Raw genomic sequence first — 27,863 nt, 5'->3', positions numbered from 1 at the left:
CATAAAACAGTGATTTTCTACCCATCTTAAAAAATATATTATATTATATATACATATACATATATTATATTATATGTATATTTTAAAATGTGCATATTTTAGTATAAATATTTTAAAATAGCAAAAAAAATCCAAAAAATATAAAATTTCATCTCCATGCATATTTTAGTATAAATATTTTATTGAACGGTTCGGATCGACAATTTGGACTTTGAAAATGAAAATATAAAATATGAGGTATGATGAGGTATGAAAAAAATGAGGCATTGGAACCCTCCTCTTATATTATATATACATATATATAAATATATTATATTATATATACATATACATATACATATATTATATTATATTATTTTTTCTTACGGCCGTAAAAAATCCGGCATGAAAAATGTTGATCCGGATTATTTGTAGCAGTCATTCGAATAAATCAAATTATATAGTATTTCATCTATTTTTTTAAAAATATATTAAATATTTGTAATACTTCAATACAATAAATAAATAAATTATAAATAAAAACTGAAAAATGAAAAAAAAAATCCTAATTCCGGAAAAAATTATTCCGGATTTAGAAAAAAAAAAGAAATCCTAAATCCGGAAAAAATTATTCCGGATTTAGGATCCAATTTCCGGAAATTGGTATTGATACCGGAAAAAAAATTTCCGGTTTGGATAGATTTGAAAATTAACAGGCAGTTTGGTTAGTTTTTTAAATTTATATTTTTTTTTTTGGATATAAATAAAAAAATCGGCCAACATTCCATTAGAAGAATATTGGATCCATTGTTTGCTTAATCAAAGAAATAATTGTTGAATTTTACTGGAAATGATGAATAAAAGAGAAATTGATGTTGTTAGTATACATGATATTTGCAACCTCTTTACAAGCCTATTTATATGCCCCACCAAACTAACCGTTGCCTATCTCACTAGCTGCTGCCTAGTGTACAACAACTGCTCTATTTCCAAAAAAAAAAAAGGTAAATTGTAGCCTTTCTGCTGAAACTAGGCTCATTGCTATTTCTGTTACAAGGTAGGGTTATTATTTTTTAATTAGCCGATAATGACAAAATGCCTAATGGCTCTGAGGCTAATCATATTATTTCTTAATCTCTTTTCTCAACACTAATGTACTTGTATCTTTTTGTTGTGAGGATTTGGATTATTAATAATAGATTAAGTTTATAATAGAAAATATTGAAATCTGTCCAAAAAGTTTTTAAAAAAAATAGGATAATATTGGTAGGAAAGTTTTTTTTTTTTTTTGAAGGTTGCCAACAATTGTCGGCAACAAATTATGTGTAGGAATGTTATAAGTGCTAGTCTAATAAAATAATCTGTTTTCTATTAAATTTCATATTTTATTAAACAGTACCATTAAATATGTTATTGCAGATTAAAATCTTTTTGTGAAAAATTAAAAAGTTACATCAAATTTTATTATTTGTTATATTTATAATATCCACAAAGTATTTGCTCATATTTAAATTGTCAAATTTCAAAGTAACACAAGTAAACACGTTAGTGGATGATCTCAAATCCTCTTTGTGATATGTAGTTCTATATTCACAACAAGAATGAGACACTTTTCGCGATGACAAAAAAATGACTTTTTGCGACGGACAACCCTTATTGTTCAGTTTTTTTCTTTTTGCAAAGCACGACTGTCATAAATGCGTTTTCTCTTGCAAAAAGTGTCTACTTTATTGTAATGTACGTACAAATAAAAATATCGTAGCCCAAAATTGCTCATATATATACCTCGCAATTCATATGAAGTAATAATAATTCAAATATCAACTTTATTCATAATCATAGGTTTAGTTTATTCGGCAAAAACAGTACTTTCCGTAGGGATTGAGAGATACAGCTCCAAAACCAGTTCAATGGTTTTCAGTCGGGTATTATTAATTTGAGAACTTTGATCCTTCTCTCATTCTTAGAAAAACTTATATCCTCTTATTCAGTAAAAACTCAAGATACAAGCACTTATTGGAATATTACATAAGGTTTTGATACACTACTACTTAGGTGTGCCTGATGATAACATAGTTATTGTATTTATTTTGGTGAATCATAATCCTCTCACTTGAAGTTAATAGAATACACTGGCTGTTTGTTAGGATAGAACAGGCCCCAGTTCTGCTCTACTCCCGCCGCCTTCTGATTTTCATTAAACATTGCAAAGATGTAAGTCTCCAAGGCTGTTGGTCTCTTAGGTGTGCCTTTACCGACATGATTAATCAAATTCTGGTTGTATTTCTGCGCATTGCTTACTGTCGTGCCAGTTCCACCAGCCGATGGCCAACCACTCTCTGAAATAACAAGACCAACTTTTGATCCTCCAACCTTCTCCATTGCCGAGTAAAGCGCATCCACCATTGCATCAAAGAGATTCTGATACTTGTTCGACCCATCTGTCACCACGGTGCCAGACGAGGTGAACAATGCATAGTCAAGGCTAATCTGTGCTGTGTTGCCGGCATAACTGAAGTATGGGTATACATTTGCTAGGAGGGGTGAATTTATTGAAGCAAGGTACTGTACTATTGATGTCATGTATGAAGCATCCGAAGAGAATGCACCCGCTGAAGGAGGGTACGAGGTACCCAATACACTAGTCGCGACTGAAGTCGAGACCTTGATTGAGTTTTGAAGGCCGGCAGAGGATAGCGCACTGTAGATGTTTTTCATTGCTGGGAGGATTTTTGAGACGTCGCTACCACTAATCTCGTTGCCTACTGCAATGTATCTGTTGAAGGAACATTACATATATTAACATTTGTGTTATTTTACGAGCAATGAAGTGATGAACAAATAATTTTTTATGAATTTTTAGCTAATATTAATTACTAATAAAATATTCTGAGATCTAAATTTTAGGATTTTCTTCTAGGATTTGCACTGAACTTGTAGTAAAATACTCATATTATTAATTTTGAATGGAAAAAAAAATACTCAGATCCGTACTTAAAAGAGACATCAGGGTAATAGGGTTTGACATTGTTGTTCACCCAGGTGGAAGCAGCTGAAGAGCTCGAAGCATCAGAGAGGCCGACATCCATGATGAGATTGATTTTGGTGCCTTTGAGTGCATTCAGAGTGGCACTGTCGGCGTTGTAGATACGCATTCCAGAGATACCATAGGACTGGTACATCTTTACCACATCAGATTTTGATGGAAGGTTGTTACCGAGCATCCCGTTGCATACACCTATTGATTGCGCACCTGCAGAAGTATGACGTATATATGTAATTTTCAGTAGGTTGTTTTCAAGCAATGCATTGTGATGATTCTATAGTCTATATGGGACAAGCTGTGATAACTGAGCTAATTAAAGGATCTGTTTGGTTGATTCTTGAAATTTAAATGGACATTCACGTCTGATGTACAAGGATTTGTAATACCAAGCTAGGAACCGATGCTATAGATATATATATATATATATATATATTTCATAAATTGATATTGTTTTCCAAAATTTAACTATGTAATCAATAATCTATCGATGATATACGCTCTCTAGCAAGTCTAGATGGCACAATAAGTTTGTGTGTGTGTGTGAGCAATAGAGAAAGAAAGAAAGAGGAGAGAGACTCCTGGGGTAGCTAGCAAGGATGCTAACAAGCAATGCGAGTACCGCCACCATGGAAAGAGCATCTGATCTATGTGCCATGGAGAAGATACAATAAGCTCACTCTTGTTCAATTATTTCAATTTCTTAAAATGGAAATCAGTTTGATCCTTGTTATGGATAATCGATTCGTCTGAACTCCTTATATAGACAACCCTGGAAAGAGCAAGAATAATTTCATCTTTATCCATATATTTCAATGCTGGACTAAAAGAGTATAGGACAATACTTAGTTAGCACATCCAGCGCCAATTAAGGTTTGGAAGCATTGTCAATTTGCAATTTTCCAAGAGTCCCATGGATCCTCTACAAACACTAGTTTCCTGTAACCACGGTCTCACTTGATCAAATATAATTACTATTTTCATCAAGGTTCTAAATAGCTAGCTATAGCATCGCTATAGCTACGCTATAGCTTTTTCGGACCATAAACGCTAAGCTATGAGATAAAAGTGCGCTAACTCAGCTACGACCGCTATAGCTATAATAGCTGATTGCTATTACCGCTATATGTGACCCGCTATAGCTACCGCTATGTTACATGATCTTTTTTTTACAATTTATACGGACTTCTATACTTCTATTCTTATTTCTAATGCTACATGGTCTTTTATAATAAGTATGCTAAACCAAACTATGTGTTTTTGTTTATTTGTGATTTATTCTCTCATTCTGTATTGAGAAATATTCAAATATTAATTCTAGCTTCATTTTGATTGCTCTTCACATAGTATTCCTTTATAAAATTATTATCATTTGTTTCAATTGAAAGTTGATTTTGATTATTATTATAATATATAAAATGTTTAAATATGTATATTGACTTCATTTACCTTATAAAATTAATCGCTCTTTGTCTATAATATGTAATACTATGAAGTATGAACTATTAAATAATATTACTTTTTTTATTTTATTTTTTTCTTCTTATTTGGATAATTGATAAAAAGTATAGACTTAGATTAGTTGTCATTTAGTTGTTATATCAATTATCTAATATTAATTATGTTGATAATTAGTAGAAATATAGAATATAAAATTTGAAAAGGGAAAATCGCTATGTATGATAGCTTCTGCTATAGCTACGCTATTCACAATAGCTTTTTTTTTTTTGTCTCTCCGCTATGCCGCTATAATCGCTATTTAGAACCTTGATTTTCATGATGGAGCTGTTTCAGATTCTCGGTTCAGTGCTCATCGGACCACATTTTGGATCTCATGAGCCGCTAGTCAATTAGTTTGAAAGACTGATTAATTTGAGTGCTGTACTAAAATGTTTCTCTGAGATTAATCTGAAAACAGGTCATCTGGCAGCCCAATCAGACTGCAACTGCTTAGTTTTGTAATACCAATTTATTTGATGACATGCAAGTATATATGACACAAGCCAACTAACAGAGTTCATCACTTTAGAAGATGTCATAGTGTATATGTATGATAATTATGTGTACATTTTTTTGTCATAAAAGCATATTATCATATAATAAGAAACAGGGCAGTTACATCACATTAGTTCAATCTATTTATTGTTCATCAATAAATAGAATATTAACACTAGCAACACTCAACAGGATATTAACACTAGACAATCTGATTAGAAAAGGCTGGGGCGAACAGATTTGTATTATGTCAAGTAGACTCTGAAACAGTGCACATATACTCAATGATTGCTCATTTACTCGGGCATTGTATCAAGAATTGAAAGTCAGATTTCACACAAGACAGCCATCACTTGGGGCATTATTAAGCACCGTGTACTATGAAAATGAGAGATCCCTGTTTCTTATAGCACAGTTCATAATTTGGAGGGAACGGTGAGCTAGAATATTCAGAAATTCAACAGCCACAGTGCGAGATTTGAGGGAGTAAATAGCGGTGCAACATCAATATCCACAGATAAAAATTAATGCATGAGATTGCATCGCTACAAGCAAGGAGGTGCACACTGCAATTCTGTTTCAATTTTTCTTTTTTTCTTTCTTTATTTCTTTATTTTTCCATTTTGACCCTTTCTGTTTTACTTTACTTACTGCACCTCTTTTTTCTTTTCTTTTTTAGCTTAAGCTCATCATCATGAGCTACATTGTTTTTCCATTTTTCTTACGGCACCCTGTAACAACCTTTTTATCAATTAAATGGGAGCATGACTCCTATTTTTTCTCAAAAAAAAAAAGTTATGTTCCATATATTTATGTGTAAATAGTATACATTACAATTTGTTGTTGAAGGTCACTCTCATACATGTACAGGATCTAGTACAGAAGAACAACTACCAGTCTGCCTGGTATATCACAGTTAGATTTATCAGAAAATACAAAAACTAATTAAAATCTAGACGGCGACCTCCTACATATATACAAGCAAGGTCAATCCCTTTGCCTAACTTTTACTGTTCCTAACAAAGCCACCGAGACATGGAATGAAGAAGGAAAATAGAAAGTATCATATGTGGCGCTTCTTCAACATGGAAGTGCTGGCAGGTGCATAATTGATCAAAAGATGATATGAAGAGAAATTTTTACATTTGTTCTTGTGCCTATTAGCAATAAATGTTTTAAAGATGCATATGGTATACACATGAGAATGGTAAACATAATTCCATTTCACAGGTCAATTCCTAGACTAAAAAAATTCAAATTACAAACTAGAAAGGGGCATAATTAATGGGTGATTATATTGTCGAGTAGAACTAGGGTGTTCTTAAGTTCACCCAACCCTTTGGTGAACTCAAGTCTAAAATCCATCAAATCGGTTTCAAATGATGAATCTGAACCATTGCAGCCCGCCTACTTTAAGAGTGATGCGTCTACATGTGATAATTTTAAACATTCAAATTAATTTAATATAAAGTCAAGCAGTCAAAATTAGAAGGTTAATAAATTAATTTTAATACATTCATTTTTTGAACGTTTTTTGACCGCTTGTTTTTATACTAAATTAATTCAAATGTTTAAAATTTTCACATGTAGACACATTACTCGTAAGATAGGCGAGTTTTAACAGTTCGGATTCGTCATTTGAAGCCGATTTGATTGGTTTTAGACTTGAGTTCACTAAGGAGCTTGGTGAACTTAAGAACACCCTAGTTCTACTCTATATTGTCAATACAATGTTGTGAGGAATATTTACTTGGTGATATATGTTGGTGAATTAACAATACATACACAATTACACATTAATTACAGGTGGTACAGCTCCAAATTTAGATGCAATTAATGTGAGCAAAAATTCTACATCCCATTTCACATGTATAGAAACTTGATCTGCACGATATAACGTGTGTATGAAGAGGCCCAACTACCAGTCTAGCCCATCTATTACGATTGGACCACAATTTTGTAATCCGTACTTGACCTTAGGCTTGTCTATTTTATATCCATAGTGTACCACTTGTAGTGTTGTCTATTTTATAACCATAGTGGATCACTTCTAGTTAGAAGGTAGAACCCCTTCTCTAACATTCTCTCGTTGTTTTGCAGAAATTCCATGCATAGAAACAAACTTGTATGTTAGGTCGATCGAGTCAAAATTCAAAAATTTTGATGGTTTTTGACCACCGAATTAGATATTAGGAAACAAGAATATGACGCACTATTTTATGGCTATAGACTTGACCTCGTGCAGAAGAATAATTATTTTAGTGCTACAGTACCCGCACAGTACTCGTGCTACAGTATTCACACTTAGAGAAATAATGTATTATGGTTCCCACTAATTATATATATATATATCACTACAACAATGTAGATACTTTTTGCGAGAGAAAAAGTAAATTTATGGCGGTACTCCCTCGCGAAAAGTACCGTCGCAAAAAGAAAAAGCTGAAGAATGAGAGTAGTCCGTCGCAAAAAGTCACTTTTTTATCCTCGCGAAAGGTGTCTCATTCTTGTTGTATATAGTCTCAACTAATTATTATTTTAAAATCTGAGCAGCATCATTTCTCTAGTCCCCACTAATTATATAGTTTACCTTTTACAATCCTCGCACTCGTTCTCGCATCAATCTTTCTCTAACAAAAAAAGTTTACTTCATAGAAATAAATACTTCAAAGCATAGATATAAATACTTTTAGTACTTAGATATTAATACTTTCAGTGTCATATGTAAAAAATACTTAGATATGTATATTTTCGTAGTTATAAATACTTTGATGCATGACTTATTATGATTATTCATTTTCGAGTTCTCCAATTATCCTCGCGTCACCCTTCCTCTAACAAAAATATTTCAATGTATAAGTATAAATAATTTCAATACCTAGATATTAATACTTTCAGTGTCATATGTAAAGAATACTTGCAAGTATAGGTATAAAGACTTGTACAGCGAAGTATAAATACTTGCGGGATGATGAGTCGAAAAGTACATCATCATGGATTTCATTTGAAAGAAAAAATTACGTAGGTGTTAATAATTTGGAAAAAACATAAAATTGTGGAGATTTTGCAGCCCCTGCAAGAAGTTAATTTTCTTCATTTAATTTTCGGTGGTCCCCCCGTGGGTATAGTGTGGGTACAGTGCTGAGGGTACTATTATCTCCGTGCTACAGTACCCGCACAATAAATAATTGTTCACCTCATAGCTATAAATACTTCCGTATATATGTATAAATGCTTATGTGCATAGATATTAATACTTCAGAAGAAAAAAAATTCGAATTGTGGAGTTTTTGCGATCCCCACAAAAAGTTATTTTTCCACATTTAATTTTTGATGGTCTCCTGTGAGTACAGTGCAAGTATTGTACGTAGCGTAGATACTGTTATCAGCTTTCCGTGCAAGAAGAAGGGAATATACGGATAACAACAATACCCATACTGCCGTTTGTGGGGTTGTCAAACATACAGTAAACCTAAAAAAATACAAATATATATATGTAATTAGACTGAGAGCAAGAACTGTGTTTTTGTCAAGCATATATATGTAATTAGGGATAATTAATTCCAGTGTGCTCATATAAATTTTTAAAAGAGTTAGGCTATGGTACACTGAAATCCGAACTAATTATTACATATATTTGATATGTTATAATTTGGGGCATATTGGCCCACGCTATGAATTCAAATCTTTGGTTTGAAAATCCTAACGGTCGATCCAAATCATTCAACATAATATTCATATGAATATGTACTTGTAAAGAATTTTTTTGCTATTTTTTTTAGATAGGTAGAAAATCACTTGATATGAAAATTCCGGACCATCGATCCAACAACAGTGATTTTTTTTCCCATCTAAACAAATAGTAAAAAATTCTAAAAAATGTAAATTTTAGTTAACAAATACATATTAAAATAGAGACCATGTTGAACAGTTCGGATCGACTGTTAGAATTTCAAAACAAAAATATTGATCCGTAGTACGGACCAATCCGCGCTATGTATAGTAACATAGCCTCACTTTTTTTTTTTAAATATCCAATTTTTCCATAAAATCATCATACTAATATAATATTCAATATCTCCACAAGAGCCTTAATATTTTTTTCTTCTATCCTCTTTTATTTATTTAATCTTTTATTTCCAGTGTGCCAAATAGTAACATAGTTCTTCTTTCTTTTGATGAATCATAATCCTCTCAATTGAAGCTAATAGAGTATACCGGCTGTTTGCTTGGATAAAACAGGCCCCAGTTCTGTTCTACTCCCGCTGGCTTCTGATTTTCATTAAACATTGCAAAGATGTAAGTCTCCAAAGCCATCGGTTTCTTAGGCGTACCCTTACTGACATGATTAATCAAATTCTGATTGTATTTCTGCGCATTGCTTACTGTCACAGCGGTCCTGCCAGCTGATGGCCAACCGCTCTCAGAAATAACAATACCAACATTCGACCCGTCAACCTTCTCCATTGCTGAGTAAAGCGCATCCACCATTGCATCAAAAAGATTCTGGTACTTGTTCGACCCATCAGTCACCACGGTGCCAGGCGAGGTGAACAATGCATATTCAAGGCTGATCGATCCTTGGCTGTCGACATGACTGATGTAGCTAGGGGTATATATTTGCCAGGAGTGCTGCATTTATTGTTGCAAGGTATTGTACCACGGATGCCATATATGATGAGGCACTTGGAGAGAATGCACCATGTGAAGGAGGATACGAGGTACCCACTTCACCAAAGGAGATCGAAGTCGAGACCTTGATTGAGTTTTGAAGGCCGGCAGAGGAGAGTGCACTGTAGATGTTTTTCATTGCTGGGAGAATTTTTGAGACATCACTCCCGCTTACCTCGTTGCCTACTGCAATGTATCTGTTATGAGCGACAGGCACATATTAGTAATGATTGATATCGATCATGAAATATAGGAAATTGAGCATCTTCTTCTTGGTTATGCAGTTGTGGTTTTGTAAAGTTTAGTATTTAGCGTTCAAGTGATAGATTCTCCTATATAGTGGAATTCCATCCATTAATTTTTTAGCAAACTGAATTGTTTCATGTTGCAAATTATCAAGCCAATGACCAATCCGTAAAATATTTTAGATTAATTATGCATTAATATAAGATACAGCTAATACAAATAATGTTACCGACTTGAAGCGCTTGAAGCAATGGACATTCTTCATCACTCATGATGCAGCAGTGGAAGCGCTTGAAGCAATGGATGCGAGGTCGGAGTTGGCGACATCCATGATGAGCTTGATATTGGTGCCTTTGAGTGCGATTAGAGTGGCACTGTCGGGGCCGTATATACGCAGACCAGTGATGCCATTGGACTGGTACAGCTTCACCACATCAGCTTGCAAAGGAAGGTTGTTGCCAAGCATCCCATAGCATACGCCTATCGATTGCCCACCGGCTGTGATAATTGAGGAATTTAAGGATCTATTTTTCTTGAAATTGAAATTAAAAGGATTAATAAAATGCAATTGATGTTGTATATTTATGTATGTTATCATGATTGTGTTCATGCTTCCATTATTATCTAAAATCTTTTTTTTTTTTTTTGATGGTTAACTGGCAAGTGCCAGGTTAACAAGTATATTATAAGAAATATCTAAAATCTTTTACTTCATTTGGAGATAGTTAGTGTCACACCAGAACTAGAATTACGATTTAGGCGTGATTAATCCCCGCCACATGGTTACGAACTTTCCTAAACTCGAAAAGCTAAATGAATAAAATCAACAGCGGAAGCATCAATAATACAAATAATAAGTCATCCATCGATACCAACAAAATAAACATTTTTTTTAGACTATGTATGTAAATTTAAAAGAAATAAAGTAATACTTAATATTTTGTTTTAGTTGAAATGAAAAAAAATAAAAATAAAATGCAACTAGCCGATCATGATTTACTTTTAAAAGGAATGTCAACATGCAAAGTTTACCCAAAAAGAAAAATATGAGGATAATATAATAATACGCAATGTTGAAGCATCTGTACGTGTTGTGTAAAGGTGTTAACCTCATTTCGAAGCGTCTTACCTCGCTTATCATTACAAAAAAAAAAATATGAGGACTGCCCAAATTAATATAGTAATTTTATACATTGTTATCGCATAAATTATTTTCAACTTCTCATAAATGTAATTATATTACGTACATCACATAAAATGAGTTGGGTTACTTTCTTTCGCGAAGTAAAGCGAGTGTTTTACTTCACATATATATTTTCAATTCTAAAGTTCAAAACGTTGATCAAAACCGTTTAAGTTGATCTTCATATTAAATTGTACTTGGAGACCAAATTTTACAATTTTTTACTATGTTGTTTAGAATTTTCGAAAATCACTGTTTTTCAGAGAATTCTAGACCATCAAAAACAGAGATTTTCAAAAATTCTAAAAAATAGTAAAAGATTTCCAAAAAATGTAAAATTTGATCTCCAAACACAATTTAATATGGATATCAACTTGAATGGTTTGAATCGACATTTTGAACTTTAAAATCACAAAATATGAGTGTGAAGTAAAATACTCATTTTACTTCTAGAAGCACCATAGCCCATCTCCACATAAAATAATAATTAATGCACAAATTATCACCAATTGTATATCATAAAAAAATCACATATCTAACATCTCATAAAATTTAACTCAAAATTTTCATTTCACAATTCACACCAAAACATTGCATTATTCCATATAACTTGAAATATAAGAACCGGATATATATATATATATATATATATATATATATATAGCTGCTGGTAATCACAAATTTAACATTAAATTTTTGTTGGAGGTACGAAATTTGAGGACAACATATACAATATATATTCAAAATCTCTCAGCACTCACCAAATGCGTATCAGCGTATGTGCATAATACTTTTGTTGAAAGTACATAAAAATAGCGTAGAACTAGGGTATTATTAAGTTTATCAAGTCTAAAACTTATCAAATCGGTTTTAAATGACGAATCCGAAATGTTGAAACCCGACTACCTTACAAGTGATGCGTCTACATATGAAATTTTTAAATATTCGAATTAATTTAGCATAAAGTGAAGCGGTCAAAATTAGAAGGTTAATAAATTAATTTTAATACATTCATTTTTTGAACATTTTTTTATCACTTGACTCTGCAAAATTAATTTCAAAATTAAAAATTTTCACATGTAGATGCATCACTTGTAAGGTAGGCGGGTTTCAACTGTACGGATTTGTCATTTAAAGTCGATTTGACGGGTTTTAGACTTGAGTTCACCAAGAGCTGAAAATTTTAAAAATACCATACCCCAAAAATGAATAAACCAAAATACCACAATTTTGCAGAATTTTGAATTTTGACAAGGCTGCATCTAGGCAGAGCGGACAAGCCACAACTAGGGGAAGCAACCACCCAGTTTTTTTTTTTCAGAATTAGCATATTTTGTTTTGTTTTGATTTTTTGTTTTGAAAATAGTTGTAGTTGTAGTTGTGTATCAGAGCAAACGTAAATTCATATAAGATGCAATAATTTTTTTTTACAAAATTGATTTTCAATGGTTCGTATAAAAAATATACAGATTCAATTAATTTTATGCATAAATATTTTATAATAATTTTTTGACGAAAATTTTAAAGGAAAATTTTATTCTCTATTATGTATCCACATATATATATGTTGATCAAATGTATTTTTATTGGAGATGCAATATGTTGGAGACATTTAACAAAGAGGCATCATGTCATGGATCACATAGGAACTCCTTTTTCATATGTTGGATGTAATACAACTAGTTTGTATGAAATTCTGGTCCAAATTAGATCATAATCAAGAGTTTTGGCAATATAAGTCCAATCCTTGATCACATGGTTACTAAGTTGTAAGGACATAACTTTTAAACAAATGACTTAAAAAAAGATTAATTATGGTACTGTTCGCTGTAATACTAGTATATACATCAAGAGTCCCTAAGGACTACATTTGGTTCCCATACAAACTATTTTTGTACAAATTGTAATCAATTATAAAATATTAGAGAAAATATTTCTATCCACAACCTTTTGTCCACACTTTTTTCACAAATATTTGAATAATGTTTCATAACAATCTTGTAAGTAACTTTCTCTATTTTCTCTCCTTTTCTCATATTTCTCTCCAGGCCCGACCCTAGTCCAGGATACCCAGGGCGATGGCTCCGGACCTCAAAATTCAAGAGGACCCAAAATAGAAATTAGTTGTATATAAGAGTTCAAAATAATATAACATCTCAAAATTCAAGGAGGCCCAGAAAGAATATTAGTTGTATATAAGGGCCAAAATAGTATAACATCTATTGACATATTACTTATCCGAGGAGGGTTCAAATGCACCCAAATTTTTGTGCACCCAAATGCACCCTATCCTTTTTCTCCGTTTTCAAAGTCCGAATAGTCAATCCGAACCGTTAGATGCGATCTATATATTAAGATGTGCTTGGAGACCAAATTTTAATTTTTTTGAAATTTTTTTACTATTTATTAAGCCACTTTGAAAAATCGCTAATCCAATGGTCCAGAAAATGTAAAATCAGCGATTTTCAAAGTGGCTTAATAAATAGTAAAAAAATTCCAAAAAATGTAAAATTTGGTCTCCAAGCACATCTTAATATATAAATCGCATCTAATGGTTCGGATTGACCATTCGGACTTTGAAAACGGAGAAAAAGGATTTGAAATATATGGTGCATTTGGGTGCACAAAAATTTGAGTGCATTTGAACCCTCCTCTAATTATCCAATAGCTAGTACAGCTAGAATTGTCATAGATTGCGTCAGGCGCGTGAATCAAAAGATGTAGTCATGCAGCCATGATCGATGTAATCGATGGATCCCTCTCAACTCATACAAAAGATGTACTCATGCAGCCACATCAGACAAATCAGAAAAATAGAAATCAACTTGGAGCCTCCGCACACAAAAGACTACACATATACATGCACGGAATAATTCGTGATAAGAATAAACTTCTTTATTCTCGCTTGATTAAAATCACCAAGTTTTTTGGCTAAAAAAATCTTCATAAATAAGCTTATGATGAAGATATTTTATTCCCACAACGAAATAGATTTAAAGAATTGAAATCAGTACAATATATACATAAGAAGCTTTGATTATGTTCATGATGTCGATTTGTATACTTGTCATTTATCGTTCATGATATTTAATTTTTTTAATATCATATTAACAATGTTATGTAAAATTATAGTATATCCTGCATATAATCTATTCTGAACAATAGAAGTAAGAAAGTTTATTTGACTTATTTTACATGAAATAATTAAGTAAATAATTGATATTTTCTCTCCGTGTGAAAGTCGTAGAAACCCGAAAAGGCAAAAGAGAAATTTGTTATACTGAGCAATATATACATAGAGGCTGTGGCTACCTGTAGAGTGGAAAAAACGTGTCGTGCGCCGTCACATTACTAACACGCTGTGATTTTGGTCTCATGCCATGTCATACCGTAACCAAGTGAACAGCGACCCGTGCCGTGCCGTGACTATTCGTGTACCGTGTCCAAACGTAACTGGTCACGTTTCTCACGTTTAACTATTTTTTCATAATTTAAGTTAGTTTATTCAAGATTCACCATTTGATTAAGACCTAACGGTCCTAATTACACGTGACTCGCGTGATTATGTGCCGTGCTGTGCTAGCTGCGACCGGATCTTTCACGTGATGTGCCGTGTCAAATTTTCTACAAGCTGGTCACGATGCGCGAATGGTCACGGCACGGAACAGAAACACGTTCCATGTCGTTTCATGCCGTAACCGTGCCGTTCCGTGATGGAGCCGGCTCCGCTGTGCTATTTTTTCCACTCTAGCTACCATACTACATTTTATATATATTTAATGTGGGGGTTGTTAATGGCATAAGGCAACAATATCAAGGTGCGCCACATTTGATCGTGTTATGAATAGAAACTATTGAGTCATCTCCATATCATTGGATCGGATTCAATAAATCTGATCTTTCTATATTTATTGAAAACGAGATACTCTTTCTATTTTCATACTACTGAATTTAATAATTTCTATATATAAAAAATTTGCATCTGAATTATGAAAAAAAATATGTGATGCAAGTTGCAACGTTTTAGTATGACGATAGGAAAAGTGCTTTTATTTTTTCATATTGGATGTTAACTTTCTATTGATTCATTTAGAACTTTTTAACTATTAGTTTACAAATTTAATAATCTATTGGCATATTAATAAAAAAAATTGTGTATATAAGGGCCAAATTTTTTTTTTGCCCCGGGCCTCAAAATCTTCAGGACCGACTCTGTTTCTCTCTCTCTCACCCACACAAAAACAAAACCCTTTTTAGATTGAGAACTCCACCTCTCACGTTGCTTTCTTTTCGGCCGCCTCCGCCACCCACCTCCATCCCTCCGCCTCCCATCTCTGTCCCTCCACCTCTTCTCCACCTCTTCCTCTTCTCCATCTATTCCTCGTGTCATGTGTGTCCTTTCAAGCTGCGCGAGCCGTTGGAATCCGCAACAATTGTCGGCCCAATCATTGCTCTAACCACGTAGATATGAAGAGATCATCTAAGAGAGGTGATCTAGAGGAGAGAGATAAGGGCGGAGGCGATTTGGAGCATTATTGGGTTGTTTTACAGTATTCACTTTGTGGTTTTAGAATATGCATCTTGTGGCAATCTGGACGAGAGAGATAAGAGCGAGGCGATAGGGAGGAGATATGAGGAGACGATCTGAGAGATGCGATATAGAGGAAAGATGAAAGTGAGGCGATCTAGAGTATTGGTCATTTACAGTATTCACCTTGTAGTTTTACAATATGAATCTTGTGATTTTACAGTATTGATCTTGTGAAAATCTGGATGTAAGAGATGATGGAGAGGTGATCTGGAGAAGATAAGAGGAGACGATCTGGAGAAGAGAGATGACATAGAGGCGATATGGAGTATTAATCTTGTTGTTTTATAGTATTCGTCAAAGCTTACCACTTCCCTATCCCCCACACCACCTCTCCAACGCTATTGCGACGTCCGATCAGATTAGGTATGTTGTTTCTTCTAGTTGTTTCTTTCTATTTAGATATGTCTAGATCGTTCTTTTACATCTATTTATTTTCTTCTATTTATATCTATTTATTTTCTTCTATTTACATCTATTTATATCATTTTTTTACATGTTATATGAATTAAATCGAGGATCATATCTATTGTGATCTTAATTAATCTTTATTATGCAATAGTTTACAAGATCTATGCACTAGTTTTCATATCTTTATTTGTTTTCATATCTTTATTTTACATATCTTGATCAATTCATGCATCTTGTTGAGTTAGTATTATAGCTGTTGCAATTGTTTTACAGGATTCTTGTAATTGTTTTATAAGATTCTTGCACTAGTTATACATGATTCTTGAAATAGTTTTACAAAAAAATTGCAATTATTTCTAATATTTATTTAAATTTTCAGTATTTTTCTAATAGATTTACAGGATCTATACAGTATTTTACATGATATATAACTCAGGTTTAAAGGTTATGTAGAGTATTTTACTGGGTATAATTCATAGTTTTACATGATATATGCATTATTTTACAATATCTATTACTATTGATGTTTAAAGGTTTACATTATATAGTTCATAATTTTACAGAATATAGTTTACAGTTTTACATGATATGTAGATTGTTTTATATAATAGTTCACAGTTTTATAACCTTTTTTATTTTTATTTTTTTGCATGATGATATTTCTAAAGAATGCATTGTTCGAGTGATGAGGCTTCTAACTCATCCAAACAATACTAAACAAAGGGTTATGAAGTAAAAGTTTTTGTATGTTGAATAGTATGCTTGTGTGGAATGTATGAATTTGTATTTAGAATGTTATTGTTTGTTTTTGTTAGTATTTAACAGTGATGTTTTCAATAGTAACAGTTTATGCTTGTGAACAGTTACTAATGTTTAACAATGTAGTTGTTAATAGTTGATTTATTAATGTTTTATAGTTTGCATCTGTTAGTTTTATTGTTTATATATTTTAAATTTATAGTATTGAAGTTTGCAGTGTATTTATCTCAATTTTATAGTGTTTTTTAGATTTTAGATTTATAGTTTCATAGTTTACATCTGTTAGTTTTATAGTTTATATTTGAGAATTTTATAGTATTGAAGTTCTATAGTTTGCATATGTATGTTTTACAGTATCTATAGTGTTAATTTATAGGATATAGATGTATATATAAATATTAATAATTGAAGAAAAAATTAAAACTAATTTTAATTTCGGAAAAAAATTTGATTAAAAAAAAAATTTGATGCAAAAAAACTAATTTTGCATAATTTCCGGGATTATATTGAAAAAACTGCAAGTTTGAGTGGTCCGGTTTTAAAATGTTCTAGAAAGTTTTAAATATGTCATTAATTGTAAGTTAGAGAAGTACACCAAGTGGTCTCGCAGCAAATACAGTTAGTTTGACAAGTTGTGCAAGTTGCAAGAACACAAAGTGGTTCCGTTTGATGTTAGAATTTTAAAGGGTGTTTTATATATGATTCATTATATGAGATTACAGTACATAATTGAAAATTTACAGGATTCACGCAAGTTAAATGACAATTTTTTTTTAAAAAACTATGGATAATTAGTTGTGGACTGTTGTACCCGAAAAAGTTGTCATTTAGAAATAAATAAAAATGGCTAAAATAAGAAGAAATGGAGATGACCATTGACCAATTAAATGGAGCAGGTTTGATGGACTCTTCATAAAAAAAATAACAAAAGCATCAATCCTTCAACAAAAGCATCAATCTTTTTCTGTAGCAATCAATGCAACAGTAAAATGATTGTGCATATAAAAATAAGTCCAAAATGCATAAAGATGTCTTTTCTCTCTTTTTTCTTTGTTATAAAAAGAAATATAATAAGTTTTTTCTCTTTGCTGGTCCAATTCAAGAAAAATGTAATATAAGCACGTTCTTCAAAAAATTATATGAATTTCATCTTTTATTCTTTTCTTTTCTTTTGATCTTTTCTTTTCTCCCTCCCCCGATTATTTTTATAACTTGATTAGAGGTAAAGATGAGTGTAGGGAGCCAGCTGGCATCCTTGGTCATCAGACTCTCATGATCTCTTTATAAAAATGATTAATAAAAGGGAAAAAGTGACTTAATCAAAATATAAACACACAAAGACTGTTTAAAGTTGAGTCAGCTAACATCCTTTGGAATTCTCAATCTAATGACCACTTGGAACGACTTATTTGCAAATAAAGAAAGCAAAACAGTGAGATTATACTGCCAAAATGGCTAATTTTACTGTTTTGGAGGGTTTATTTGCAAATAATGAGAAACTGAGGTTCAAGATGTAAAAATGCAGCAGCTATAACTATCATATGCCATTTACATCCTTTGCCTATGAAGTTTCAATGATCTTGTCCTTTGAAATCAAGTGAGAAGGTATAAAAACATGATTTTCAAACAACCAGGGACTTTCCTATAAATTTCAAAGTTCTGACATGTTTCAAATATGTTAAAAAGATGATTTGATGAATTTTAAGCCTTTTGATCTTCATTTCCCTTGTTGCTGGTAAAAAAACAGTGACTTAAGGCTGTTAAAATGTGTTTAAACCATATACTATACCTCTCTATCATGATTCAGATGTTTGAAAGAGTCCCTGGTGCCAAACCAAGCAAGGACTCAGTACCAAATGGCCATATAAACCTAACTGGTACAATGAAATACTTTGAATGCATAAAATGATCCCTGTTGACAGAATGATTAGTGTAGATCAGTACAGGGGCCAAATTGAAAAATGGACTTCACAGCTAGATAGAGGATTCAAAAATACATGAAATGGACACTAATTTCATATTTTTTGGATTTTTTTACAATTAGTTATGATTTTCTGAAATTCAGCCTTTGAAATATAAAACCAGCAAAAATAACAGTGATGTTCCATGTCTGCCCTTTTGTTTAACCTTCTGTCTGGTCCAGCTAGGTAGCTCCAAAATTTATGAAATTTTACCATAATATAGAGCACTCTATCCTGAGAATTTTCATATAAAGAATACGAAATTTGGCTTAGCAGAACTCTTCTAATTAATTTTTAAAGTTGGTTACCAGCATGGTAACAACAACCATTTACCAGCAAATTCCCCTGTACAAAAACAAATGTTTCATATAGCTCTGGATTGATTTTTACAAAACTGTTTTATGTGCATACAGATCATGACTCAAGGAAGATTTTCATGTGAATAACATAAAATTTGGTGTAGTCAATTGACGGGAATTAATCTCCAAATTTTAGCTGTTCAGAAAAATGCTGCTGAACCATTTGTCAGAAAAATGGACATTTGACCCCTGACAGCTGCATTGCCAGTTTGAGACCCCTAAAAGGGTTGAAATATTAAATAAATTGCATATTCAGAAACTAGACTTCAAACCAAGCAGGATAGACACCAAATTTAAATTAATTGAGTTTGTATTCAGCTCTGAATTTAATTTCAAAGTTAATCAAATAAAAAATATAAAAATACAGCAGCACAAGGACATTTCTACCCCTCTTCAGAAACAAAATCCTTAGAAATATAAATAAATTCTCTAAAATCATAAAAATTGGTATACAAGTTCTTGATATATATATCTTTGATCCTGTAAAACAAAAACTACAACTCATGTACAAAATTCATGAGGAAATGGATCAAAAAGGGGCTGAATATATGCTGAATATATGTTTTCATGCTCCTATGTGACCCAAATTCTGATTCAAACCAAATTGAGACTCCTGTCTTGTCCCAATCCCTTCAGGATGGTCTAATTGTCTCTATCCAGTACTTGAATTAAACTCAAAGCTCCTGTACCAGTCATCGGTACCATTCTGGTACCTGTTCATGATGCAAAGTACTCAATCCGAGCTCAAATGTTAATCAAACTTCGAACTGATGCTTCTAACGTCCTTTGTGTCTCCATGTAACTTCAAATGGTTGTTTGATTGAAGAAAACCACAAGGGAATCGATCAAAATCGAGTCAAGAACTTGTTGGTACCGATAGACACTATAGAAGCCGAGGCCGCCGGCCGCCGATAGTAGGTCGAATGGAATCTTAACGTTAAGACAACCTCAATGGTGCCTTTGGTCAGCGCTGCCATGGCCGGAGTCGGCCGGATTTAGTTTGTCAGATATGAACCCTAGCCCGATATTAGCTTAAGCATGAATTTCAAAGCATGTATATCTCAAAGCAAGGGAATGAATCTGATGGTCTATATTCAAACCAATGAAATCAACGGTTCACTGACAACATGGGGCCCTCTCTATCAGTGATTAAAATGAGTTAAATGGATTAACCCGAGCCTAGGTGTCTCATCTCAATGCCCGTTCAACCAAATCATGTCTGCACTAATCTCAAAGCACAATAATTTAAATCTAAGGCCCAATGCACATCTCAAAGGCCCAAGATCCAAATCTTGAAGGCCCAGCACAAATTAAAGGCTAGAAATAATTAAATAAATCCTTTTTGCATGAAAACCCCTTTGTTGATATAAAACTTGCAGAGAAGCCGTTGGAACTTTACAAATCAGTCCCTGGCAGCATAAAATCCTTTCAAACAAGCCCTTGAAAGCTCAATTTACACTCCTACTCTGTAAAAAGCTCAAATTACAGCCTCAAGTCCCTGAAAACTTGCAAATAGGTCCCTAAAAGTACAAAAATTTTACAAAGAGCCATTTTCAGTCCTTTTTTGCCATATTTCTTTGCAATTAAGTCCAAATCGACTCCAACTAGTCCAAAAGGAATCCAAATTCAATTATCTAAACTTCTTATAGAATTCATTTGTGTATCCATCAAGCCCTGGTGCTTTGTTTGCTGGCAATCCATTTATTGTCTGCAATAGCTCCTCCTAGGTAAGCCTCTGTGTGAGATGGGAAGGCCTCTTTGCCTGACTGTCATATAACACAGTATAATCAAACTGCATCTCCTATCTGTGTTGTGTGCCTATGAGACCCACAAAATGGTTGAAGAAAGCCTTTGCTTTATCTGCATGTTGAAGCAACTACACCTCCCCTTCCATTATGACATCAATATAGTTAGGGGTGTTCATTGGATCCGGTTTATTTGGTTTTTAACCGAATCAAAAAACTTTGGACTAATTGGTTCGGTTTTTCGGTTTAAATGGACCGGTTCGGTTCAATTTTTGATATAGTTTGGGTTTCTTTAATTGGTTAATTCGGTTTATAACTTTTCAAAACTGACTGAACCAAACTGACCGAACTAAGTTTTCTTCAATTGGTTTGGTTTTCTTTAGTTGGTCCGGTTTATTTTCCTCTTTAGATCTGTATTGGTTCTCTCTCGATCTGCGGACTTCTCTTTTGCTTTTTTGAAAAATCAATTTGCGTGCTTCACCTAATCTCCGCTCTCTCTCTCTCTCTTTCTCTTTCTCTCCGCTGCATCTATCTCTCTTCGCTCCCTCTCTCACTTTCTGTCCATCTCTTTTATTATATTTTTCTCTCAATCTCGATCTGTTCTCCTTTTTTTTCTGTTTTCTCAAATTCTCCAATACTTACGTGTATTTTATTAAAATAAATTTCAAAGCCCAGCTAGAACTCATGAAACTCAGAATTTTGATTGGTTAATTTTGTATTTGGTTAATACTTGCTAAAGTTAGTGGTGATCTATTGTAAAGTTTTAGATGGTGATCTTGTAAAATTGATTCGGAGTTTTTTCCTCTTCACTGGTCTTAGAATTTTTTGGTTATTTCGGTTTAACCGAATAAACCGAAATTATTCCAGTTCTGTTTTTTTCGGTTTATTAATTTAATTCGGTTGGTTCGGTTATGGTTTTTAAAACTGAACAAAACTTTGGTTGGACTATTTTTGTTCGGTTTTAACCGAACTGAACCGATGAACACTCCTGAATATAGTTGCCCCTTTTCCTAGCTGATGCCATTTGGTGAAAAAACTTGGTGTTTTTATCCCCTGCTTCTATCCAGTTTTGCTTTGCTCTTTGCCTCCATTTTCTCTCCTGGTCCAAGACCAGCTCTGAATGCCTTTGTTTCATGCACTGCTGCAGCAATCTTTTCTTGTAAGTATTTTCAGTGGTACGTACGTACAATTAAAATCAATTGATATTTTCTTGTAAGTATATGTGCCCTCTTATTCATAGTGAATATGCTACATCCTACACATTAATGAACGTTTATTAACTAAAGTTGTGTAATTTTCAGTGGTACGTACAATTAAATATGTTGTCTCGGTTTGTAATCAAAGCGGGGTGAATGGAACTTTTAAAGTTTTTTCGTTTTTAAAATGGTTGTCTTGCTGGCAATAAACTTAATTAATAAATATAGCAGCGGAATCAGTAATTAAAATTAAATAAATAAAGAGATTATTTATATTTTACACTGGTTATGTCTTACTGACAATCAACTATAATAAATATAGCAGTGGAATGCATCACGGGAAATTTGTCTATATGTATATGGTTGTCTTTTTTTTGTGGACAGCAGGACATTATTTGATTAAAAAATACAGCTAGTGAGAAAGTAACATGCACCACTTGGAAATTTGTCTATATGGTGTATTACATTGTAGACATCAATCAATTATTAAGTTTGTTGTAAGACTTGGAAGTATCATATTTAATGAAACGGCCAATGGCCTTTTAAAAAACAAAAAACAAAAATCAATTATTGAGTTCTGATACATACCACCAAATATGCATTATTCTTTTTATTTAAATTTTCCTCGTCAATATCGGATATGCGTTCATATTAAAATATATATATATATATATATATATATATATATATATCCCTACCTTATTAAGGAGCTTAATGTCTAGATCCTGCAAGGGTTCTGATTTACTGTTTTTTTTGTTGATTGAATCTGAGCCATCTAAATCTTTCTTTGATTAAATACATCCTTTATACGTGTAGAAGTTCAAAATTAGTTAAAATTGTACCCGTTACACGTATCGCTACATGTATTACCATAGGTATTTTGATTCTGCATTGTTGGATTTCAATCAAAAATCGTGCAAATTAATCTATGATGTGTAAATTTTTTCGCTGGAGCGCTGCGCCTCTCCCAGCAAATTATCTCTATGCCCCCCTCCCTCCCCGACCCCTTCTTCCAAAGAAAAAAAGAGAGAAAACCTAATCGCCTCAGATCTCTGCCACTCCGTCTCTCTCCCCGATCCCTTCCCCGCTCCCTACACAAACCCGTCTCCCGATCCAAACCCTAGACACCGCCCTCCCCTCCCTCTCCTCTCTGCCTCTCCCTTCGCACTTGTCCCCCTGCACAAGCCCGTCTACCGATCCAAACCCTAGACCCCGCCCTCCCCTGCCTCTCCTATCCGCCTCTCCCTGCGCTCTTGCCCACCCCTTCCCCCGATTCCAAGCAACGAGGCGGACGTTCGCCGAAGACATTTATGGTGCTAATTGTCCTGAGTGGATCATGAGCATGGAGGTACGTTTTTCGTACCTTGGATATGAAATTTAGTTCTTCGTATGAGTGTTATAGTTACAGTACCAAGGAATGGTACTACTGTTCCCAAGCACATTTGTCAGATTTTTTTTTTTTTTGGGTTTGTGGTTTGGGTTTTATGAGTGTATTTGTGTTAATTGAAAGTAGGGACTAAATAATGAAGAATCATACCAGTACAAATTGGCTTGGACAGAGTTTAGTTGATGCTGCTTTTTTCTATTATTGTAGGCTTGAAATGCTCATGGAATTTACTGTGTTCCTTTATACGATACTCTTGGTATATTACCTTACTTTTGTTTATTTTTCAAGTTTTTTATTTTCTGGATGTCTCTGTCACAACACCAAATTAATGATTAATTTTTAAATCGTGTTACCAGGTGCTGGTGCTATAGAGTTCATTTTACGCCATGCAGAAGTTGAAATTGCATTTGCAGAGGGAAAAAAAATCGGAGAGGTACCACTAATCCAAGGATGTCGTCTAATACTGACATATGAAATGTTTGACTAAATTATCGCTTTAAATTTTTCAGTTGCTCATGACATTACCACCTGTAACCGAGTTCCTTAAAAGTAAGTATTCATGCCAAATATCTTAGTTGTTGTAAAGTAATTTAGTGGAATTGGATCCTTTGGTGCCCAATAGTTTTAACATGTCTTGTTTTTTAAAGGTAGCAAGCAGTCACCTACTAATAAAATTTCCTTTAAAAAAAACAAAATATATTTACAACAGCAGTACATCATAAAATTAGGTAAACGTAAATGATCATTAAGTGGGATGAATGTTCGGGTGTAGTTGTTGCCAAACTAGCGATACATAAGAATGAGATACAAATATGTGATTAGTGATAAGTGTATTTTCTTTATGTTTCAGCTATTGTTAGCTTTGGCAAGGTCAAATCTGAAGAAAGAGAAGAGATAGAAAATCATGGCTTGCCAACATATGAACGGAGTGACTTTTTGTTATTGGTATGTTCCAAGTCATTATAATATGTTTCCTTGTCAGTAAATATTTATTTATTCTCATTTTTTATGGTACATAAAACCTGCCAGTGGGATCCCTTAAAATAGCAACTCCCAATTAAAACCCTCTCTTAGCCTTAGTTAAGATCAACAGTGCACTTAGCACTTGACCCAGTATAGTCTTGGTGCTATCGGTGTCAAAAGTGCAAACCTGCACCGTTGCTTGAAATAGAACCCTAACCCTAATCTTGTTTCCTGTTAGACTGCCGCTAACCCCAATTTGAGAAGAAGCCTTAAACTTGAGTTATTTTTTTGTCTAATCTTTGATTTTTTTATCTCTTTTTTTGTTTTCTTGAGGTGAGAAGAAATTGGGAAAGGTCATCATCCAGACAAGTGGAAGGAAGGTGCGAACAACACTACTACAGTGAGGGGTGATCGCAAGATTAATAACAATAAGCTACTCCCTAAGAAGAAAAGGTTTTATCCTTTTTCGAAAGTCTAATTACTTTTTATTTTTATTTTTATTGAATTTTATCTTATGCTAAGATGATAAATCAACTTAAATTAAATATAAATGGAAAATGTTGCAGAAATTTGGACAATTGGTTATGGTTTAATTTACGCGTTCTATTGATGCTGGAATCAAATGGACTGTCATCTTCTGTACAACAAATTCCTTAATTTCATGTTTGTCTTTGCTGTTGTTTTTTTAATTTAAACTGAAACAATGAATTTTTCTGGTACTTATTTGATCTTAAATGTTGAAAGGTTTACTATGCTCTACTTCTATATATTTTCCTTATAACTGACAAAATTTAACCTGGCCCAATTAATAAGCAATTTTAGTTGAATATCATTTAATTAGCTGTCAATTTGTCTGGAGGTATGATGAAATGCAATTTACTGATCAAATATGTGAGTGGAAGTTATTCAATTCTTTTTTAAAGAAAATTCATGAATAACTTCTTATTATCTTTTTTATTTTCTAATGCACCTGCAAACAAAAGTAACATCAGCAAGTCCTAATTAATAGTTTAAAAATCATATGTAAATTTTGTCTTGAAAGAGTAATATGACATGAAAGTTTACGTCGTCTTGAAAGAGTAATATAACATTAATTCTGTTAAAAGAAAATTTTGTTTTCACCAGTATTGATTCAGTAACTCTCTTTATATCGCAGAGATCAATTGGATGGAAATGAATTAAGTGTGAGATCCGGCATCAATTCTAGGGGAACTGCCAGGTCACGGCGGAGGTAGAGGTGTGACAGCTCCTCGATCAGGCCAAGGAGACCTCGCACTTCATCCAGCACATGACCATTCAAGCCAAGTGATCCCTTTCTGGATCCTTCGATGCTGCGGGACAAAGGGGAAGAGCTTGGTGTTGTCGAGGTTTACGACAAGCACGCCAGCTTGTGGGAGTCGGCCGAGCCGATACCAGAAGGATTCGATGGATCGACTTCTGCCACGTGGCTTTCAGCTGCAGCTTCTGATGAGAGGCTTTATTACCATTTCTCTCCTTCTTCTGTTCTTGGAAGTAATTATAGGGTTTACTTTTACTACTTAGTTTATTTAAGTTTTGATGTAATTAGTGTAGTTAATTGTGTTGATTATCTTCTCTCTTGTGTAATGTTAGTAGTTCTGATTATAGAATTATCTGATCTCAGTATAGAGTTATCCTCTCTCTTTTGTGTCGTGGGTCTATTTGTGTCTTTTATTTTTTCCATTCAACCCCAATAATTATTGCAGTTGTTAAAAATTTAAGTTGTCAACATGTCATTGAGAATTTTACAGTCACCTTCAAAATAATGAACTTATTAGTTCATTGCCTTTATCCTTGGTCCACCCCCCAAATCTAAAGGAGCTGTAAGTTATCTTTCGAATTAGTAACTTCGAACTCATGCATCTTCGATTACTTAATAAATAATTTGTAGTAAGTTGCAATTGGAGTGGACATGCATCTTCAATTACACAAGTTGGTATTGCAATTTTCTACAAAGTATAGAACTTACACCATTCATTTTGCATTTGTATTTCAGTTTACAATTGCAATGCTGGCTTGGTTGGCAGACCACAAATTCTATTTTTTGTTGAACAATGATTACTTAGATGCATTTTAATCTTAAAAATTTATTTATGATATAGTTAGTTAATTTCAAAATTTCGGGGCTAGGTTTAGAGGGGAAGCGGATTTCAGACACAGGAGCTCCATTTGTTGTGTGTTAATATGTCATTTAGTTTGAGAATTTTTTTTATGAAAATATGTAAATAAGATAATATATATATATATATATATATATGAGGAGGGTTCAAATGCACCCAAATGCACCTTATCTTTTTTCTCTGTTTTCAAAGTCCGAATAGTCAATCCGAACTGTTAGATGCGATATATATATTAAGATGTGCTTGGAGACCAAATTTTACATTTTTTGGAATTTTTTTACTATTTATTAAGCCACTTTGAAAATCGCTGATCCAATGGTCCAGAAAATGTAAAATCAGCGATTTTCAAAGTGGCTTAATAAATAGTAAAAAAATTCCAAAAAATGTAAAATTTGGTCTCCAGGCACATCTTAATATATAGATCACATCTAACGGTTCGGATTGACTATTAGGACTTTGAAAACGGAAAAAAAGAATTTGAAAGATGGGATGCATTTGGGTGCACAAAAATTTGGGTGCATTTGAACCCTCCTCTATATATATATATAGGCTGTGGCTAAATTGCTGCTGGCAGCATTTCAAGCGGAGGTGCTGCCGGGGCTTTTTTTTATTTTCTGATGTTCAAACAACAAATCCAAACCGTTATATGTTTAATCTATATTATAATCTACTTGGAGACCAAATTTTACATTTTTTGGAATTTTTTTACTATTTATTAAGCTGGTTTGAAAACCGCTGATTTCAATGCTGCAGAAATTTACTGAAATCAGCGGTTTTCAAACCAGCTTAATAAATAGTAAAAAAATTCCAAAAAATGTAAAATTTGGTCTCCAAGTAGATTATAATATAGATTAAACATCTAACGGTTTGAATTTCTTGTTTGGATATCAGAAAATAAAAAATATGGTGGCAGCACCTCCGGCTAAAATGGTGCCGGCAGCAAATTAGCCGGACCCTATATATATATATATATATATATATATATATATATATATATATGATATTTAATATGTTATTTAATGGATGTTAAATAAGAAATATTATTTGTCCTTTAGTCTAATTTTTTTTATGATAATATGTTGTTTTGTGTGAGAATTTTTTTGTTATCTTGTAATATGTTTCCGTTGCAACGCACGGGCACGATACTAGTATATATATATATATATATATATATATATTGGATATGTGTTAGCTCGTCACATCAAGCTTTGAACAAAGGACTACCACATGATTAATTAT

General features: G+C 33.1%; 1 protein-coding gene, 1 long non-coding RNA gene and 1 pseudogene across 6 annotated transcripts in view; 1 reads left to right on the top strand and 2 right to left on the bottom strand.

Moving 5' to 3' along the window:
* Nucleotides 1-1,939: 1,939 nt before the first annotated feature.
* Nucleotides 1,940-27,863, bottom strand: part of LOC144554075 (glucan endo-1,3-beta-glucosidase-like) — an 83,908-nt gene continuing 57,984 nt past the window's right edge. For 2 of the 3 annotated variants that reach the window (XM_078302299.1, XM_078302298.1), the window contains exons 2-3: nucleotides 2,974-3,232; nucleotides 1,940-2,755 (exon numbers count right to left, since the gene is read on the bottom strand). In XM_078302299.1, coding sequence (XP_078158425.1) covers nucleotides 2,089-2,755; nucleotides 2,974-3,232 — 926 coding nt within the window. In that variant the 3' untranslated portion in view covers nucleotides 1,940-2,088. Of the gene's footprint in view, nucleotides 2,756-2,973; nucleotides 3,233-3,601; nucleotides 3,807-27,863 lie in introns of those variants that run through there. The other variant, XM_078302297.1, reaches the window with a different exon arrangement.
* On the bottom strand, nucleotides 8,997-11,037 carry LOC144554084 (glucan endo-1,3-beta-glucosidase-like; annotated as a pseudogene).
* Nucleotides 22,851-26,114, top strand: LOC144554544 (uncharacterized). Of its 3 annotated transcripts, XR_013511640.1 has the most exons (7): nucleotides 22,851-23,484; nucleotides 23,731-23,779; nucleotides 23,880-23,956; nucleotides 24,033-24,072; nucleotides 24,374-24,468; nucleotides 24,820-24,939; nucleotides 25,053-25,620. It is a non-coding gene; the product is annotated as an uncharacterized LOC144554544 (long non-coding RNA). The 3 variants fall into 3 exon arrangements; XR_013511641.1 differs by lacking the exons at nucleotides 24,033-24,072; nucleotides 25,053-25,620 and adding an exon at nucleotides 25,643-26,114 and having other exon boundaries at nucleotides 22,853-23,484; XR_013511639.1 differs by lacking the exon at nucleotides 24,033-24,072 and having other exon boundaries at nucleotides 22,854-23,484; nucleotides 25,053-25,619.

Source organism: Carex rostrata, chromosome 5 (assembly GCF_964058835.1).
Source record: "Carex rostrata chromosome 5, lpCarRost1.2, whole genome shotgun sequence".
In the NCBI taxonomy this organism is placed as follows: domain Eukaryota; kingdom Viridiplantae; phylum Streptophyta; class Magnoliopsida; order Poales; family Cyperaceae; genus Carex; species Carex rostrata.
This window is presented reverse-complemented; position numbering and strand designations above follow the sequence as displayed.